This window comes from Rosa chinensis, chromosome 3, assembly GCF_002994745.2.
Source record: "Rosa chinensis cultivar Old Blush chromosome 3, RchiOBHm-V2, whole genome shotgun sequence".
Lineage (NCBI taxonomy): Eukaryota > Viridiplantae > Streptophyta > Magnoliopsida > Rosales > Rosaceae > Rosa > Rosa chinensis.
This window is the reverse complement of record NC_037090.1, coordinates 37,477,387-37,497,791: the sequence shown is the minus strand read 5'-3', so window position 1 is coordinate 37,497,791 and position 20,405 is coordinate 37,477,387. Positions and strand designations below refer to the sequence as shown.

The 20,405-nt window shown below is 37.2% G+C and overlaps 1 protein-coding gene, 1 long non-coding RNA gene and 1 pseudogene across 5 annotated transcripts; 1 reads left to right on the top strand and 2 right to left on the bottom strand.

Annotated features, from left to right (window-relative positions):
• Window positions 1-6,248: 6,248 nt before the first annotated feature.
• Window positions 6,249-10,915, bottom strand: LOC112194534 (annotated as a pseudogene).
• A 501-nt stretch (window positions 10,916-11,416) lies between these two features.
• Window positions 11,417-14,869, top strand: LOC112195348. Of its 4 annotated transcripts, none has more exons than XR_005807840.1 (8): window positions 11,417-11,451; window positions 11,598-11,653; window positions 11,841-11,874; window positions 12,797-12,841; window positions 13,066-13,117; window positions 13,211-13,312; window positions 14,011-14,106; window positions 14,430-14,869. It is a non-coding gene; the product is annotated as an uncharacterized LOC112195348 (long non-coding RNA). The 4 variants fall into 4 exon arrangements; XR_005807839.1 differs by having other exon boundaries at window positions 13,211-13,322; XR_002934473.2 differs by having other exon boundaries at window positions 11,419-11,451; window positions 13,268-13,312.
• A 2,090-nt stretch (window positions 14,870-16,959) lies between these two features.
• Window positions 16,960-18,548, bottom strand: LOC112194533 (THO complex subunit 4B-like; the record flags this gene model as incomplete). The annotated part of the gene is made up of 4 exons (XM_040517045.1): window positions 18,177-18,548; window positions 17,868-17,999; window positions 17,155-17,223; window positions 16,960-17,067 (listed from the first exon to the last, which is right to left on the bottom strand). Coding segments are annotated over exons 1-4 (681 nt in total), but the record flags the coding sequence as incomplete, so codon positions are not given.
• Window positions 18,549-20,405: the final 1,857 nt, after the last annotated feature.

Below are 20,405 nucleotides of genomic sequence, written 5' to 3'. Positions count from 1 at the left end.
CTTGGTGATGACGCTTTGATCGTTGCCTCGTTAAAAACCTTGCCATGTAACAAAAACCCTGTGGGACAAAAATAGCCCTGGTCAAAGGACAAGAAGAGCACAACACGTCCTTCACTCTTCGAGATCGAACATGTAGACATCATGCCTCCCCCATGATGTCAATATCTCCCCCTGATTGCTACAATCATGGGAGTTCGGATAACTTTCTCAATCCGATGCTCTTCACATGTTTCTCGAAAGTGGATTTTGGTAACGACTTAGTAAATAAGTCCGCTACATTATCCTCTGATCGGATTTGGTTCACTTCAATATTTAGAAATGCTTGTTGTCATTTTGATGGAGGGGAGGAGGAGCACGGAAGGTGGCATTTTGCCTTGTGGGGTCCGATCCCATACTTCCGTCATCTCTTTTCTCTGTAGGGATAGAACAAGCCCATATCAATCGTACCTCTCAAATATCGAAAGATTGTCTTTATACCAATCTAATGGAGTTGCGTTGGCGCGGAGCTATATCTAGCCAACAAGTTCATAATAATTGAGGTGTCCGGTCTTGTATTGTGCTAAGTACAATAATGCGCCTATTGTACATAAGTAAGCACTTCTGCTATTACCACGTCTTCATCATCATCCCTGGGACGAAACGGATCCCTTTTAGGGCCAAGACTACGGACGACCATGGTACATCTTTGACTTTATCAGAAATGTCTCCTGACACGGTATACAAGGTCTGAATTTAGACAAAACCGTGTTCTCCCAAGGTCATTCCTCTCAAACTCGGATTTCAGATGTTCAGCGGTTTCCCTTAACTCTCAAGGGTTCCAATTATGTTTATCAACATAAACCGCGATAATTGCAAATCCGGAACTTGTCATGGAAACGCGTGGGCATAGTTCATTATATCCCTTCCCAATCAAGTAGTCATTTTAGTGAGCATTTCAACCTCGTTGCAAATGCGCTCCGTGGTCTAGAGCCACTTGACTTGGGTAAATAAAGTCCACAAGAACCTTCATTATATTCTGTATCTAGATCCCCATAGAGATACGTAGTGACCACATTCGTAAGCTGCATGTTCAGTTATTTGGAAACTACCAAACTGACAAGGTAATGGAGTGCAATGACATCCATTACGAGAGAATATGTCTTCTCGTAGTCGATTCCAGGGCATTGTGAGGAACCTTGCGCCATAAGGTGAGATTACCATCTCTTTTTCTCATCACGCTATCCAACGAAGACCTATTTATGTCAATAGGTTTTATGTTAAGAGGTGTTGGCATCTCTGGCCCGAAATCCTTCCTCTTCGTTAGTGAATCCAATTCAACATGGATCGCATCTTTCCATTTAAGCCAATTTTCTCTACGTTGGCATTCTTCAACAGAGTAAAGTTCGATGTCATTGGTCTCAATAATTCCACGTCCTCATGTACACTAGTGTAGTTCGTAGAGATCTCTATATTCTCATGAATTGGTTCTAACATTGAGGTGTCCCCCAACGATGTCTCTTAGACATAACCACAATCCAAAATATTCTCATGAGACGGATTTTGAGTATCAATGATCAATAGATCAAGTTGTGCCAAACTGGCTCTCTTCTTAGGGCGAGAATCCATCAAACCTATGGGTCTCCTACTCTCTCTAGCGGAACCCATGGCCTATGACGCCATTATGCCACCTTTGTGGCATCACCATACTACCATCCATGGTAGTGGTGCAGTTCCCATCTTCTCTGGGTGGCACCATGTCATCTTATGGGGACATCAATCCTTGCAGGCATGTTTGCAGCAGGTATATGTGATCTCGTCACTTTTAGGGGATCAAGATGAGACATAGTGGGGACAGAACACGACAATTCATGTCGTTCCTATTGAACATTGACGTTCTAATCTCCCCCTAACGACGGGAAGACTGTCTCATCAAAGTGACAATTCGCAAATCCAGCGAAATAGAGATCGCCTGTTAAGGGTTCTACATAGCGGACTTATAGTTGGAGACTCATGTCCAACAAATATATATATATATATATATGCATTCGTTGCAATGACTCATGTTGATGCGCTGTGGCGGCGCAATTGGCACATGAACCGCACACTCAAATATGCATAAATATGAGATATTAGACTCGAACCCAGTCACTAGCTGTAACGCAAATAAAAGTTGAGTGGCTGCTATGAGTCGTAGATGAATTAGCATAGCTGCATGCGATATTGCATAACTCAAGTGGAAATATTGGTGTGCATTACCAATGTCCGGGCTACCATCGTAGTCGTTTAATGGTGGCTTTTCCGCGAGACCAATTAGGTGTGTACATGGGAATATGATACTTGATATCAATACCCAATGATATGCAATAGTCATCGAAAATTGTCGATGTAAACTCTCTAGCATTATCAAGTCAAATTGACTGAATGGGATGATCTCGGTAGTGAGCCCGTAGCCATATGTTATGTGCTAGGAATGTAGTATAAGCAGCATTACGAGTGGATAATGGCCCAACACGTGACCAGTGTGTTTGCGTATCAACCAACACCATAAAACATCTATACGGTCTGCAAGTTGGTTGATCAAATCCATAGAATTCCCTTAGATTCTTTGTAAGAATGGAATTATTTCCTCAATCTCCTTTGCATAGGATGGTCTCAATCCTAAATAACAGGCTTTACAGAACGAAACATGGGCTTTATAATCAACCAATGAAGGTTTTGGTGAAGCCATAATGTCACAATAGACTTGAGAAGTAGAGAGAGGAGTTTATGGCGTCAATGCCATGTATTTGTTGCAGGGGGTAGGCGGCGCCGACCATGTATGGCCGGTCTTTGCACAATCATGGCGCCATGAGGCGCATGTGAATCTCCTCAAACCAATTCGTGGTTCTTACTTTGCTTCGTTCTGAAAATGGATGTCCGTGTAAAGTCTTTAATACACGGATCATCATGTTAAAGCCTATATGTGTCAAAATCCTATAAGTCATCTCTCATGACATGGTTGGATTCAATAACTCAAATAGCGGTTGCATACAACCCACTAGAGCGACACATAAGTTTCTCTAATACTCGTTTATGTCGTTTATTTTTGGTTGGATTCATTGTGAACGCTCTTAGACCGTACAGCGATCTTATAAAATGGAGAGGGTATCGATAAAACACCAAAAATTTGTTCTCTTTTTTCTTTCAGTTGGCCAAAAGAAATGATAAAGAATAATGCTTTTTCTTTCATGTTTTGCTTTGGTCAGAATTCTTTGAGTAACATGAAGGTCTAGAATTTTGTTTTGCCTTTTCCCTGAAGATGTTCTAACACGCTCAAAATTTTGGTAGAAGTTGGCCGGCCCTGTCTAGCATCAACATCTATGCACTTGAATAGATCTGCTTTAGATCTTTGATGGACCCAAATGAACATTTACTATTCTGCTTTTGGGATGAGGACTCGAATAATGGAAAAAAAAAAAAAAAAAAAAAAAAGGAAGGGTCGATTCTGCTCTTTCAATATTGTTTTTGAGTGACCTGTACCATACCAGAAAAGAAAGGACCGGGGGGGGGGTCTTAATGCCAAGATTGGTGCCTCAGCTGCTTGACTCAGCCATCCAAATAACCGAAAAAATCACTTAGAAACCATCTGTAATAATGCTCGACTATGTTGAACAATGATGAAAGTCAAGAATACAAATAATAGCAAGCTGCCCTTTGTCTAGAAATTGGTAAAAGATAATGACAAAAAGGATTTAGACATGAAAATGTGTTTCTTCTTCAGAAAATACAGCCGCTTGCAGTTGCAACTTAGTTAACTCACATGTGACATGCATGCAGTTCCACTCCCATCCATCCCTTACAACTCCAATGCCATTCTCAATACTTTGAGCTTCAATATTAGCTGTACATAAGGTGATTTTATTCTGCAATAGATACAAAGTTAGAGGGTTTTGACTATCCTGGAATACAATTAATTAAATAATCAATTCTACAGAAACATAAAGGTTTTCTTCTACTACTTGCCTAAAGATTTCTTTCAAATTACATATTACATAATCTGGAAATTTGCATGCACACAAAATTAAGAGTACCTAACGGTAATCATTTTGTCTTGGGGAGTCTAGCCATCACGAATTTGAGGCCTAACATTCCAATTCCCTAGCCTACAGAAGTGTTGTTGCAATCTTTTTACAAATTTCATGGCCATATAGTGTGGATGGATGACTAATCTGACCAAGAATGTCAGGATGTGGGGCTACTTGATAAGGAGTTCAGTTGAAGCATCTGAAAAAAAAAAGTATCACAATCAACCAGGAAGATTTTCGATCCTGCTTCAAGAATATGGCTCTGCCTGATGCTGTTTGTGACCTTAATTCACTGATAGACTTGATCGATATTAATGTTTCAAGAAAACCATCTGATGCAATAATGCGTCCTGTTAAATGTATAATGGTTGTATGCAGTCCGGAAGAAGCAAATGACCTCGATGTGGCCTGTCCTCTGGAGTAGATACATGAATTATGCTTGATGCATGAAACAAATGCTGCCCTAGATAGAGAAAGGTCTGTTGAAGAAGTCATAGAAGGAAATAGGTCATAAGAATGGAATCGTGTATGAGCATCTCCTAAAAGTGCAGTTTGCCAATAGACTTTTAACAGGCTGATGAATAATGTAATGTACAAATACTTATTAATGTATAAATACTTGCTAAATGCTGACTAGTAATTATGTTTAGCAGATGCATACCATCTTGCATATGAAATTGTCTTAAAAGTTCCATATGAAGGTACGTTCTTCTTATCTTCCTGTCAAGACTTCTGAAAGTAATCGACAGTTCCATGTAAAGTTTCCCTGCCGTCCATCACTTTTTTTTTTCTTTTTTTTTTTCAATTGGAATGACACAATATTGAGCAGACATTTTTCAGCGTGAGGAAGTGGGATCCAGAAGGTGCAAGAACAATGTAATTAAGAAATTTGGGATTTGTACCTTCATTCCTGGAACAGTCACTGGTTCTGTGGCAGTTAATATTCTGGCTTTGACAACAAGCTAGTCAACAATTCTTCCTTAATGTATCTGTACCAACGAGCTAAAATGAGAGAAGAACTGTTGGTGGACAAACTGTAAGGAAGATTCTGTTGATCAAGGATAGTGCTTATACTCTCTGCAAAAGTAGAGAATTTCCGAGGCAGGTTCAAAGATGCTGGTCATTTGATGTTAGTGTATCACTCTGTCACAACTGTTTGGAAGTTTATCGAGCTGGAATTACAATCAAGTATTAGCTGATCATTATTCCCATCCTCCACCTAGCTAGGTACAACCGAACTACCAAAATAAGTTCAAAGCAACCTCTGATGCTCGATTTAGTGCTACTCATAATCTAACAGAACAATGTTCAAAGTCAATAATAATAGACAAAACAAATGCTCTCTAGTAATTGAATATAAATAAAAAGCGAGTAGACATTTCTCAGAAAATACAGCTGCATGCAGTTGCAACTTGAGTCACAAGTAACAGCACTCTTCCACTACCTCCATGCAGCAACGCACCAGTTATGACGGTAAATCAATAGGTGATTAATTACAAGTACTCACTACAATCATAATGCAACTAGTTAATTACCAAACTCAGAGACTGCCTACCTAAACCGAGAAAATCTTCTCCATCTCTTTCCTCACCTCTGCTCTCTAATTCCATTATTTGTTGTGGGAGTTACAGATTGTCCGTTTTCAGGGCATCTCAAAGTGTGCCTGCTATGATTTTTGGACCTGCATGGTTTATTTTTTACTGTAAATACGTTATTCTTCAGGTAGTTGTTGATTGTTGTAAAATGGCTGTTGAGAGATTTTGCTCCTCTAGTGACATCGAAGCGATTGATTTTCTGAGAAAAGTATTGGTTTTAGTAACTTTCTTGCAATATTTAACATGAATTGTAAGAGTATCAGCTGGGAATGCTAACATCTTTTAGGTTTTTTTTTTTTATGATTTTTCAAAGTTTCTTCTTCTGCGAGAAAGACTTCCTTTGTTAGTGGTTTTCTTCTGCAAAAAAGGTTATGCATTCACGCTGTGAGAAATTATCATCAGAAGTTTAGAAAAAAATTGAAATTGTAACTACTGTGTTATTCAGTTACCATCATTACTTGAACAAAAGATTACTTCATAATTATAATTCCTATTCTCTAAAGTGCTCAAGGTTGGGACGAGTAGGTAATTTCATGCAAAAGGTAGGTGATCACAACTATGTCGAGTCTCACTACAATCATAATGCAACTAGTTACCAGATTGAGACTGCCTAAACTGAGCAAATCTTCTCTCCGACTTGGCATCCATCTCTTTCCTCACCTCTGCTGTCGATCCACCATAACAGATTCGTAAGCGAGTTGCCATCATCGTGACCATTCAAAGCACCATTCTTGTCATAAATCCCTTGCAAAGAGTACACAAACCCTTTCCATCCTTCCCCCAACACCCTCTCTAATAAGAGCCGGTTCAGTCCACTTCACAAGTTCCCTAACATAGCCAACATCAGAGAACAATTCCTCAGTACTAGGTACAATAGGCAGCAGCTGGATTCCAAGCAGGCACTCTCTCCGCTGTGCAGGCGCAAACCAAAGATTACTGTTTCTCTTATTAGCTTAGCAGTACTCCAACTACCCGACTTTCCTTTGTGTAATCTGGTGCATAAATGTTATCCCCCTCTCTTACATGGCACCACATTTGAGCTGCCTGGATTTCCAATGCTGCAAGCATTGACCCTGTGGCCATAAGATCAGTGTCTCCATATGCTAATCCCAACAATGCAGTTGAGTAGTTAGCATTCACCACCTCGCTAGTGCTCTCCTGATTCCTGCTATCTCCAAATTCAGTCACCCCTCCTGCCCAAGAATGCAGTTTATACAAATCAAAGCACCTCAGCCTTGGATAACTCGAACCTGACCTCCTCTCTAATTAAGTTCATAAAATCCGCGGCAAATGAATAAGCTTGAGGCTTATACTTCATCCCCCATTCCAAGTCAATCTTAGCGAGCACTGAAATGCCATATGGAAAGTAACCCAAGTGATAATGGTGATCATTGTTGTTAGTATAGGAACTTGTATGTTGGCATTCCCTTTATACAAAACTAGAGAGTTCTGGCTTAAGAGGGTGTGTGAGAAGAATGTTCTTAGCAATTGGAATTGAAGGTTCTTGAGGATCATGTTCTAGGCCTTCGCACCCTCATTCTTGGGGTTAATGCTCAGCTTGACACACTGGTTGTTAGAAAAATAATTAGGAAATTGCTATATTGTGAATCAGTATGTCTATAAGAAATCACTGTAATTCAAATCAAATACGATATAAGAAAACTAAAGTATGAAATCTTAGAAAAACCTTTGACAGAACGAGGCTAGAATTTGATTCTATAGCCTTAAGACAAATCGCCCCTCACAGGTGCTTGAAGGTTTGAATTGGCGAATGCCTCCCAGGATACAACGATCTTTCCTCTTGCAGAGAAAGCACTTTAATCAGCAAGAAACGGCGAACCAATGTAGTGTTTGAACCTTCTCTGTTTTTAACTCCAATATGAAATGCAGAAATTCTTTGAATACTAGATGAATTTTCTGATGCAAAAGTTGGATGCAAAGTGGTGGGATTGGTTCTGTAGATATAGGAGTCTGAAGCATCTATTTGAAAAGTCATACATTTCTACACAACAACTTCCACGTTGTGTTTAGTTTGAAAGGTTATAACCTTTGGATAAGATGATCAGTTACTTCTTTCATATATATCAAAATTGTTAATTTGAATTTTCATTCAAATGAATTTAATCTAATTTAAATTAATTAAATTTCCAACACTGGTTACCCGAGTTGGTGGGCTTGAGCACTTGTTTCTGGATTACATTCGTGCTTCTCATCCACCCACTGGTGTTGGTCATTCTGATCCTCCGCCTGGCTCTAGTTCTGCTACTGTCCCTGCCGATACTGATCTTGCCGCTGACGAGGCTGCAGTGGTTGCAGCGGTTGAGGCTACTACTCTTACTGAGGATGCTGTTGAGGATGTTCCGGATCCCCTCGCTCCATTTTCTGTTGACATGGGAGGTTATCACTTTGCTCTCCCAGCTGGTGTTCGCATTGAGTATATTGATTAGGTCCCCATGTCATTCCTAGACAAAAGGGGGAGAATGATTCTTGCTAGCTTGTTCTTACTTTTCTGTTTTGGTTTCCTTGTTGCTAGATGTTTGTGTTTACCTGAACTATTGGTTTGAAGTTGATCATGTGACTGTCGACTGCTTTGAACTTTTGATTAATGCAATATCAGTTGTTTTTCACTTGGTATGTTGATTGAGTGTTTCAGGTACAATGGAAGTGTCTGATATGATGGAAGACGGTTACTTTGAGTCTATGATGAGTAGAGTGTAGTTTTGTATAGGAATGCCAAAGGGGGAGATTGTTAGTATAGGAACTTGTATGTTGGCATTCCCTTTATACAAAACTAGAGAGTTCTAGCTTAAGAGAGTGTGTGAGATGAATGTTCTTAATTAGCAATTGGAATTGAAGTTCAAGGCATGTAACGCAAGACAAGACCCTACTGATTCGTATGGAAGTTCTTGGTAAGATTCATTCATTACATTGTGCATGATTGAGTTCCAGGATTGTTAGCTGTGGTTCAATCCTGAGGTGGTCGATCTATTTAGTATTCTTACTTACGGGGGGTGTATTGTATATGGAATTAGTGGAACTTTTAAAGAAATCTATGGAATTTAAAAGTCTGGGTGTATTCAATATAGACTTTTAACAGTCCATGAAAGTCTTGAGGTATTCAATTAGGATTTTTAAAGACTTCATGAATTCCACCAAAATCTAGGAGTATTCAATTAGGACTTTTAAAAATGAATAAAAGTACAGAGGTATTCAAAATATCATTCATACTTATGGAATTAGAAAATCATGAACTTTGTAGTGTTAACTATACATACCAAACTCCAATAATTTTCCAGCCTCCAGACCAAAGATTTCAAAAAGTCTATCAAAGTTTCTTCTTCAAAAAAAAAAAAAAAAAAAAAGGTCTATCAAAGTTCTTCTCTCTACGCACGAAGAAGTTTGTCCTTCATCATCCCTCTTTATTAATTTTTTGTCTTTTTTATATTCTTTTATGATATCAACCTTTTTTGATACCCAACATGTTCATTGTAGTTGTTTAATGTGATTTTTGTTTTGTTTTGCTTTTTTTTTTCAATTGTGATACTTCGAACCCTAATAGCAATAAAAATGATTTATGAAACCTTAAAACTCAAATATTGTGGTCTAACCCTAAGACCTTGAACCATACTAAATTTTATCTTATTAATTAAATAATTAATTATTCTCATTAATTTGAATTTATATTATGGTTAAAAAAAAGGTTGAACAATTGAATTTCAATTGATTGATTATAGATCAAGACATTGACCAATATTGCTACAATATATGTTAATCGGCGAAAATAAAATTGATGAGAATAATTAATCATAAACATCAAGTGATCTATATTGTATATTTATGTTGTTGAGAGATTAGGAATGAGAACAAACTCCTAGACAGACTAACAATCATTTATTTGAGTCAGTTTCTATTAGAAGATACTTTAGCATTGAAGAGACAACAAGTTATTATTTTGTTTTGTGTTTGGGTTGCATTTGTTTTATTTTTGTTTTTGTTTTTTTATATTTTGTACATCCTAGGAAATCTGTAGAAGTCATTCATAATAAAGTATATAGATTTTCATGAATCAATAAAAGTCTGTTGCTAAAATCAATGATTTTAAGAAATCCATAACAGTCTATCAACTTTTTAAAGAGTCTGTGGACTTTTCAAAAAGTCTGTCATTTAAAAAAAGTCTGCACAAATCCAAATACAATACACCCTCCTACGTGTCTGGGTTTTTAAAAGGGTTGTCATATCAAGTGTTTCTGTCAATGTTTAATTCTCTGATTTGGACGTGTTTTGTTTAGAGCACATATTAGGTTAAAATCAGTTTTTATTGCATATTATCTTTTAGGGAAATTTGTTTCCTATCCCCCCCCCGGCCATTCTAGTACTTTCAATTGTAAACTCCAAACCCGACATCTGCACCAGAATCCAATGATCCTTGTTTAGTAACAATGCCACCCCATTCACTCTCATACAAAAACCCATTCCCACCAAAAGTCCCATCCAAAACCATGGCTCAATTGCATCCCTCAAGTACTTCTCAATCGCCAGAATCACATCAACATAACCCACCTCCTCAGCAATCAAAGCCAGCCTCGCCGCCCTGGCAACCAACTTCCCTAGAAATACGAAGACTCTGTCACAATTGGTGTCAAACTCAAACCCTCCACATCTTGGCACAATGCAGCCATGATCTCACTTTTCGACTCTTCCTTAACACCCTTAATCGAATGGCAAGTAATCGAAACAGGCTCTGGCCTCAGCACCCACGAGTCCCCTACAACACCAACAAGCTCACCATCAATGTTCCTATACTTAACACCCTCCAAAACAGCCACATGCATAGTCATCATTCTTAAGAAGCTTCACTTGTAGAGGATGAGCCAGCATAAGCAAATCCCCAGACCCTTTTGCTTCCCACTTATACTCCAAATTAAACCCATCTCTGGACACAGCCTCACCCGAAACAGGGTAGCGAGATCGAGCCTCAGATTCTGGGTCCGGCAGCACGGCAACCCTCACAATGCCTGAAAACCCAGAAGAAGTGATCACAGACAAGTTGTGGTCAGTCAAATGGATCGGCGAAGAGGTGTAGACCAGCCATGTCTGATCGTTACTGAGCTGGATGGTGTGCTTGGTGTGATCTTGGCTCGAAGAGAGAGATAGAATGGCGTGGATGGTTGAGAATGATATTGAGGTCTGGTTCGAAACAGAGTATGTGAGATATGGGCTTCCCCGGACAAGAATGAATGTGAGATTGGAGGAAGGGAAGTCGAGGGTGACACCATTACACCAACAACGACCGGGTTAACGGGAGGGATATATCATCATCACTGATGGAGGAGTCCGAGTGCCTGAACTTGAAGGATGATATCTTAGACTACCTTAGGGTTACATCTTTCATATTTAGGCACTAGTGACTTGTTAGAGTTGCTGTACGAGTTATGGCGCGCAAATTTTAAATATACTAAAGCTCTGTTGCCCCATTCCCTGTTCATCACTGTACACAGTGGAGTGACGGTTTTGCCCTTATTATTTTGATGATGACAGTGTTGCCTGAGAAGTTCGGCTATAATTCTGGGTTCTTCTTCTTTTTGGAAGTATCTGTTTTCACTATCTCCACACCGACATCAATTCTTGCAGACTGTCAATGTGGTTTTCGGTTCAATTTTCAGTCTATGTTGGGTTTCTGTTTGATTACACTTAACAAAACCTGTTTTTTGCTTTCCGATTTTGTTGAAACAAAAGAAGAGGAGGAGGAGGAAGAAGAAGAAGAAGAGGGAGACGGGAAGAAGTTGTCGCTCAATTCGAACAAATCATCTCAGGTATTCTATGATGGGTTCGAATTTGTTTGATTTATTTTTTTTGTCGGTCTCTCAGCTTTTCCATCATCATACATCACCGTTTTGGTCTTTCCTATTCATGAACCAATCTACGTAGTTTTCAATTTACCTGGGTTTGGGTTTTGTAGGGGTATTGTTCCTGCTGCAGTTTGGGGTTTGAGTGATTGATTTGAGGACGTTGAAGGTGAGTTTTTGATTTTGGGTAATTTCAGAACAACTAAAAAGAGAGAAATTCGCATTATTACCTGAAAACAGAGTAATCTGAAAACAGGTTGAAGTTTGGATCTTGGTTGTAATCTGAAAACAGAGTTTTGCCAAAAACAAGTAAAACAGATTTGATCTCTAATGAAAATCTTTCACTACTATTACAGTTCAATTGCTTTGGGAGTCATTTCTGTTGAGAAGGTGAGCCTCTGTCTATTTATATTCAAATATGTAATACAGTAATAGTGCCCTATGTACTATTACTGATACTCAAATACATCCAAAACTCTTTCCTTCTGAAATTTGAACCTTAAGTACAGAACTGCTATATTCATCCATTGTTATTCAGTTTTTCTTGCATTAGTAAAGACTTGGGGGGAGAGACTGAGAAAAAAGACATAAACGATTAGCATCAAAGTGATCAAAGGGAAAAATATTGGTCATACAATATGCGGGTTCTGACCACTAATAGGAATGAAGTTGTTTCCATTACTCGAAGACAAGCTTAATTATTTGAATGATGTACTTGAGTATCAGTAATAATACATAATATATATATATATATATATATAATTTTTTTTTTCTAGAAACTCCGAGGTGTTTAATGGATTTAGGATGGAGGTTTAGATAAGCTAACTATACTTTCACTACTATTGTTCTTTCAATTGGATGATTTACTGTTGTTAGTTTTGAAATGATATTAATTTTTATGTTCTATATACTTTATTTGTTCTATAGTTTCAAATTTAGGTAATTGACTGCGACAGCTTCAAGGTATGAATCTAATCATGGGATGAATAATAGAATGCTGTAATTGCTTTGGTTTCTTGAGTTAGTGTGAAAATGTTCAAATGGATAAACCTAGGAAAGGATAGGTTGTTGTAATTGCTTCGGTTTTTTTTTTTTTTTGGTGAAAAATGTAACAAAGTTTTAGTCTTTCAATTCCATTTATGATGTCAAAATGTTATAGTTTTCAATTTATGTACAAATTTGGGTTAGTTGATGCACTTATCTGGGTAGGTAAGAGTTTTTGTTATTTCTTTCTTTCGTTAATTGAAGCTCATCTGATTCAATTGTTCATGTGTGGAATTTGGTTTTGTAACTTCTTTGTTTATGATTGCAGAGATGGAGCTATCCCTGGTCTCACTTGAAAGAAACCTCCTTAAAGGTATACAATGCCAATTATATATCGAAGTATACATTTTCTATATTCATGTGTAAGATAATTGGCTGATTTGAATAAAGTAATAGTAAATTAAGTTGGACAGAAATCAAGTATAGTGGGTCTGTGTCTAAAATTCTCAATTTGTTCTGACATTCTGAATTTGTTTATATTGGACAGATTTCCTATTATTCATGCTAATTATATAGGTCTGTTTTCTTCTTTGGAAGGGATGAAGAAGCCGTGAAGAAATCAACGCTGGTCTGCGCCGAAACATTGAAGGTATTAGACTCTCAATTTGTTTATATGGTGTGAAACCAAGTATTGTGAGTATGATCATAGTGTTTATTTGATTTGTTTGTGCCACTGTGATAGCTGAATTACCATCATTCAGCTAACATATACTTTTTATGTCCCTTTTCTCTTACACAGAACGAGGCAATCCAAGGATCTTTTCTAGAAGCATACTACACCACAGTAAGGACTGGTATAATAATCTGAAGTTTACTTTATCTATTCGAAATGATATGGTACTTACTGTTTCATTCGGTTTCTAATATAAATAAAACTATATGATTTATTTCTCATGGCATACCATCAGCACTGGTATATCTTTTTACTATTATCATTCTGCCTCAAAGTAAAACTGTATAATTGTACCAAAAAAAAAAAACTGTATAAGATAAATGGAATAGCAGGAAATTGGCTTTTAAAAATCATGTTTAGTGTCATTTAACCCAAACAATTAAGAAAACATGTGCAATTTCTGTTGTCAATCTTTCTTGTAGTACATTATCTACTCCAAACAGTTTTAGACATATGTCTGATAATCTGGTTTACTTAGGATTGAGGAAATTATTTGTTCAGTATCTTCCAAATTTATAAGTTGTTATAATTTTTTTTCGGCAAGCTTCTTTTAAATGTTTGCAACTGTTGAACTTTTTGTTTAATGGGAATGGGAATGTCGATCTAATATGTTTCACTTATGACTACATGCATATAGCCCAAGTTTAGCTTATTAATAGACTTAGAAAAGAATATGCATATGATTCTAGAATAAACCTTAACTAGCTAGGCATTCTTCATATGTGTCCTGACCTTTATGTAGTTTTGTCCCATGCCTGAGGTCAACAAGCAATCATCTAACTGTTTCTTCATTTTCTTTTTACATTTAGCTGCCTTCTTCCTTGCCTAGCAGTTTTTGGTTTCTCAACTTTCTCTCTATTTACTTTCCTTGCTGCTGCCTCCATGCACTTTGGCATCCGTTGCTGGTGAGTTTTGCATTTGTTGCTTTAAAGCGGTTTCCCGTAACATGATCTCTCCTTCAAAAGAGAAGAACAGAGTGAAACTAATCCATATTAATAGTCTGTGAACTCTATGTAGCATGTTTCAGTGAAATGATCAATTTTGATTAAACATTAAAACTAATATACATTAATAGTCTCTTTGAATCTGCACTACTGGTTACAAATTTAGACCGACTGTTTTTGTATCCAGAATTAATTAAAGTTATGGTTCATCTACTGTTTAGCTCACTTGAAGAATCAACTTTTATCAATTTTGATGAGATGACTGTATTTTCTTTGTTTTAAAGTGACAGGCAAGCAGAAAAACATGGAACTACATCATCATCATCAGCACCATTGTCAGCTGCTAAATAGAAAAACAATTGAATTGAAATAGCTATGTTATATAGCTTTTGCTAGACTAATCAATTTCGTGCAGCTGCAACTACAACTCCAATCGGAGCCGTCACTTTTTTGAACCAACACTAGCATTTTACAAAGCTGCAACTGAAACAACCAACTGGAGTACTTTGTACAAACTGACTCCTTAAATTCACTCCAGCAGCTCCTTTTGATAGATTAACCTATCTCTTATATCCTTTTTGTAAAGCTACAACTAGAATAGCTAGCCTTTTTGTGCAGCTAGCATGTTTGCATCATCTCCTTTCAAATAGACTGCAGCTAAAATCTAAGATGTATGAAAACTGTTTTCACTATTTGAATGAAATGTGATGATTTTCCTTTTGTATGTTATTTTTCTAAATTACTCACGAGAACAAATTCCGCAGCAAAGCACGGGTAGTATTTCTAGTTCACTTATATTTGAGAGTCCCATTAAGTCTTGGGTTTGGAAGCCCAAGGCCCAAACTCAACTCCAAATTGTGTTGTTAATTTTTGGTCATGACGCATGCGCAATTGCATAACATGAAAAATATTGAATAAAATGGAGTTAATTACATACATTCTTTGTCCATGTGCTTCACCTGTTTAGTTAACTTGGTGTATAGGTTTTTCCGTTTTACTTTTGTCAAATTGATCTATAGCTTTATCTCTACTAATCAATGCGGAGGAAATAGGTGCCGACTTCAACACCAAATGAACGGAAATGACTCCATTGATTAACCGAGATAACACATAGATCAAATTGACCAAGTTGAAAACACAAACCAAAATAGCTAAAGACTCAGAACACATAGACCAAGAAATGTAATTTCCAACAATTAACACACTGTATGTATGCTTAAACTAATAAAAATGATCAATCATAACAGAAGTGACCAGCCAAAAATAATAGCAGAGGTAGAAAATCCCCTTGGATATATATGTTTGATAGCAGATGGCACTGAGGTATCTGCGATGTCCTTGTTACTAATTGAAGGGGTGACTTTGTAACAAACTTCTTTTGCATCCCAGCACAAAAGTGGTACTAAATACCAGACAAACTGTAAGATATAATTCAAGGGAGCAAGAAATGCTAATAGGTAGTGCTCCATATCCATCTATATGTTATATATTACCAGTTTGCCTTCCCCTAAACTACCATGTCTGTCATCTAACTGTGATTTCAGTTTACCGGCCTACATTTTAGGCGGTATTTTTCCAAATCAGCATCCAGATCATCAAAAGTCACAGTTGTATCTACATAAAATGTTTTCTTCCTTTTAACAGATTCTGTAATCACATTCTTCCTTTGCTAATTTTCTGCAGTCACATTCTTCCACTGCTGAGATTCTGTAGTAACCTTCGGACCACCATTTCTCACCTGTCCACAGCCTCTTTCAAGTCCAACACCACCATGACCATGAAACGATCCCCTTGAACCAGCTCTTCCTAGCCTGTTCCCCAACAAAACAAGAAAAAGATCATGTTCATGACTATGCCTTTCCTCAGTAATGGCTTTCCCAGTGAAGTTAAGCCGCGAAAAAAAAAATAGTGAACACAAGTAAACGGCAACATCAGGAAGACATCAGCTAGCAAAGTTCTACTTAACATGTCTTTTCTTTCCCACTTCTCCAAATCCAAATAATTGTCTGCAAACAACATATAGACTGCATTTTGCAAATGCTAATATCAGTACATTTTTCATCTGTGTGAAAGTGTTCACACATTCACATGTAAACTTTCACACACACAATATGTAACAGCCTATACATTATACATACACTCATCAGTCATCACATTTCTTTCACTTCCATGAATAATGTTCTCCCTCTCTTTAGCAGGTTCCTTCAATAGTTTCAGACTGCTATTTCATCACACAGGTGCTTAATAGAAAAATTTCATAAAAGAGAACAACTATAGCTCAAGTTATTAAAAATGTTTTCAGTATGCTGCCTTGGTTAGAAATACTTTAGCCAATGTATTGGTATAAACATGTTTGACTACCAGTGAAAACTGGATAAAGTCGGAAATAAAAATATCATAGATACACAGATGCTCCTTGTGGCTTGAAATCACTGGCTTAAGTTGATACAAAATAAATTAGTAGGCAACATAAAAACAAATCTTTATGATGAAACTGTGAACAGAACATCAATGAAAGCTCAGACCAAAGTGAAGCGGGACTGATATTTTCCTCATTAGCTTATTTTCCAAATGCATAGGGAGATCAAGATAACCATTTCAGACCAAATAAATATGACTTCATGTAACTCAACTCAATGGAAAGTCCTATATTTAATTGCAAAGACACAACATACAGAGAGATCATAATACCGATTCCCAACACAGAAGCAAAAAGAAAGAAACACTATACCTCTGGAAGACGGGAGTTGGATGTTCTTGCATGAAATTTGTATTTGGAGGTACAAGCAGAGGAACAGGAGAAACAACATTGAGTCCCACAAGCTTAATTTCCACTTTCTTTCCATCAAGATGCTGATTGTTGTATCTCTCGATTGCTGCTAGAGCATCTGAATAGTGCTTATAGACAACTTCAGCTGTTCCCTGAACAGAAGCAACGCAAACCTTCTAAGCCAAAGAAAAGAAAAACATTCTTTAAAGAATTCCATGGATGTCAAGCTGTGAAGATACCTTAGATCTTCCACTTTTATCATAATGGATTGAGTGCCTTTCCAATTCACCAACCTCAGAGAAGAGCAACTGCAGATTGCATTGTAGTTATAACCTTTTCAACTTAAATGCCAAAAGAGTTGTGAAACCAAAAAGTTCAAACAATTACAAGGCACATTTTTTGAGTCTAAAACTGACCAAACAACATAAAGAAGAATAAGAACAATCACTCATACAAACTGGCAGATTGAGCAGCATCCTATATATACAACTTGACCTTATGAACACATGCACATTCATTTGCCCCACAAACATGTTTACATATACACACCCCCTGCATAGATTACAGTGCCCATATCAAAAGAATAACACTATTTCCTTTTAAAAACCCAGACAGGTGATTCAGGGTCACAGATTACAATGACCATATCAAAAGCAAGACACCATTTCTTTTGAAACAGGGGATAGATGGTCGTCTGGTAAAACTCCTACCATGACAAACAGAGTTCATAAAAGATTGCAAACCAAAACTTCAAGTTGGGATCTTTGGCACCCTTTAGTTAAAACCCCAATTCCGCTTTACTTCACTGAATCATATAACCCTCTTTGACAGCTCTGGGACTAAAAAGGCCCCCTCTTTTCCCACATGGATTATACATTTATACACCACAACACAAACAGAGAAAGGACACAAAAAATAACCAAATTCATGTCAAAAAATAATAAATACCTACCTCTATATCTCGATTGGTAACATCATAGTCCAAGTTAGATATATAAAGCTTGGTGCTTCCCTCACTGTTCATCGCTTGGCTCAAAGCCAATGGCAGCTCAATCCTTCTGGGTCCAGGCTGTCCTTGCATTTCCTGCATCAAAATCACTAACACACATCAAACACTAAACCAAAACATCATACATGCAAACCCTAAACCCTAAAGCCTACGCCTTTTTGGTTCCTGATAGCAGAAGAGAGTGAAAAAATCAAAGAAGCTCGGAAAACCCAAAAAAGTTGAGAATGTGGGGAAGCGTAAACGGTGGCTCACCGGCAGAGTGGGATACGGCGCCGTTCTGTAGGCGTTGCGGTTCATCGGCCGACGAGAGGGGCCTGAGGTGGAGCCTCCGCCGCCGAAATGACCGTTATGCCCTCGTGGCTGGTGAGCGTGGCTGTTGTGACGGCGTTGTTGCTTGGATTCGGCGATGAGGGCGTCGAGAGGGAGGTCCAGGCGGTCCTGAGGGAAGGGGTTTTGGAGGACAGTGAAGCAGGGTTTTTGGTTTTGCAGAATCTCTACAGTACGTTCTGGTGGTGAAGGAGAATACTGGCGTGGTTTAAAGGCGGGGGAAAGATTTGTCTCATTAGGGACACGTGTCGAACGTTGAAAAATATGGGTTCTTATTTTGCCTGTTTTAAAAGTCATTTTTGGATGATATTATTTAAGAAAAATTAGTAATTTCGAGCTTATAATTATATAGTTTCTATTTTTCAGTTTCAGTTCATTAATCTTACTGGAGTCACCAGTTTTATGAGGTTTTCATTTTCGAAACTCAAGCTCTTTTAGTTCATAGATTTTATTATCATTAGAAGTTGATATGTTTATTAGTTTAGCCTCGATCTTTTTTTTTTTACGGCAATGGTGATGTTGCCGCTTGGTGCTTGTTTTCAAACCCCAAACCCAAACAAAGGTCCCTTGAGTTTGTTTGACTAGGTTATCATAATGTCACACACATATACACACCTATAAATTTACAATTATTTTGTTATAATCTGATAGTCGCGTTATATACTTATTAAATCTATGTATATTATGATCATCACTTAAAATAAGTTTTTTTTTTTAGAGAGAATGGGCTGTCAATCCATTAATAATGAATATGTAGGTAACATTACAGAAAAACAGTTCACCCAATCCTCAGGCTACGACAAGATTGAGTCATTCTAAAGCAACCTAAAATGCAACATCACCTTGGAAATAAGTCCAGAAATAACCAATAACCAGACATGACTAGTGAAATGTTTGAAACAGCTCAAGAGCTAAACCGCTTAGAGTAAATTATATTTATACAAAACCCGATTGACCTAAAGACATGTGACATATCGAATAGAGGCCAGATGATCAAGAAATGAAATAGTAAAATAAATTAGGGACTTTAAAATACCAAAAGAAGAAACCAAGAGCTTAAATAAATTTACAAAAAAATAATAATAATAAACAAGGGCCTTGAAACAATTTTACATTTTCAAAAACGCATTTACTTCTCACGACACCAAGAGTAGACTATGAGTGATTTAGGGTTTAACGAGGGCTTTTTTGCCAAAACAAATTTCAGTCGATTCTCACATGAGTAGATTCAAAACACTGAATCTAGGTGGGTCTGTCATGAAAAGATGAAGGCTTAGCACAAACTTGTCACCAAAGAAAATCGTCACGTTCATGTTGTTCGAGAGGCTCCCAGTTGTTATTCCCAAAATTGACCCCGTCGTCTATGCACTTTAGGAGTTCTCATAAGTTCTTATTTTTAAATCTCAATCTTTTTTAGCAAATCGACCTTTAGATGTTTAGAACTTCATGAGTATATAATTTTGTAAATTTTTAGCCAAATAAAAAATCGTAAAAACGTTCATAATCGTGATTTATCATTTATGAATACGGAAGGTTCAAAGTGGCCATATTTGGTTTGTCTATTGATTTGATATAGTTCGTCACCTTTACGATTAGCAATATGGAAGAAAACTTGCAGCAATGATATACTCATGGAGACCTAAAATATTTAATAGAGGATTTGTTGAGATGTGATAGAAACGTAGGTCTCAAAATCATTGATTTGAAAGCTCTCATGATGTTCTCATTTTTATGGTCTCATTAGAGCCTCTCCCTACATGTTTATAACATCTGAAAAGGCAAACAAATTGGTCGACCTTTTGGAAGAAAAATATAATTCTTTGTTTCCTATTACGATCTCTTGGAACATCTCTTCAATCATGTCTCTCATAAGAAAAATAAATGAAAAAAACGATGTTCAAAATGATGAAAAAAGAAATAAAGTTGCAAACTTTCTCATATGATGATAGTAATTAATGAATTTTTTTAATCAAAATGAAATTTCCATTGAATAAAGTAACTCACACAATTAAACCAACACATAAAGTAAATCAAAACAAATGTTAACATAAGAATGGGATGCATCATACATAGCTTGTGAGACCTTTTCTTATTGGCTTTTGCCCACCAATGGTTGGGCAGTTAGCCCCAAAATTAAGGGAAGAAAGAGCAGAC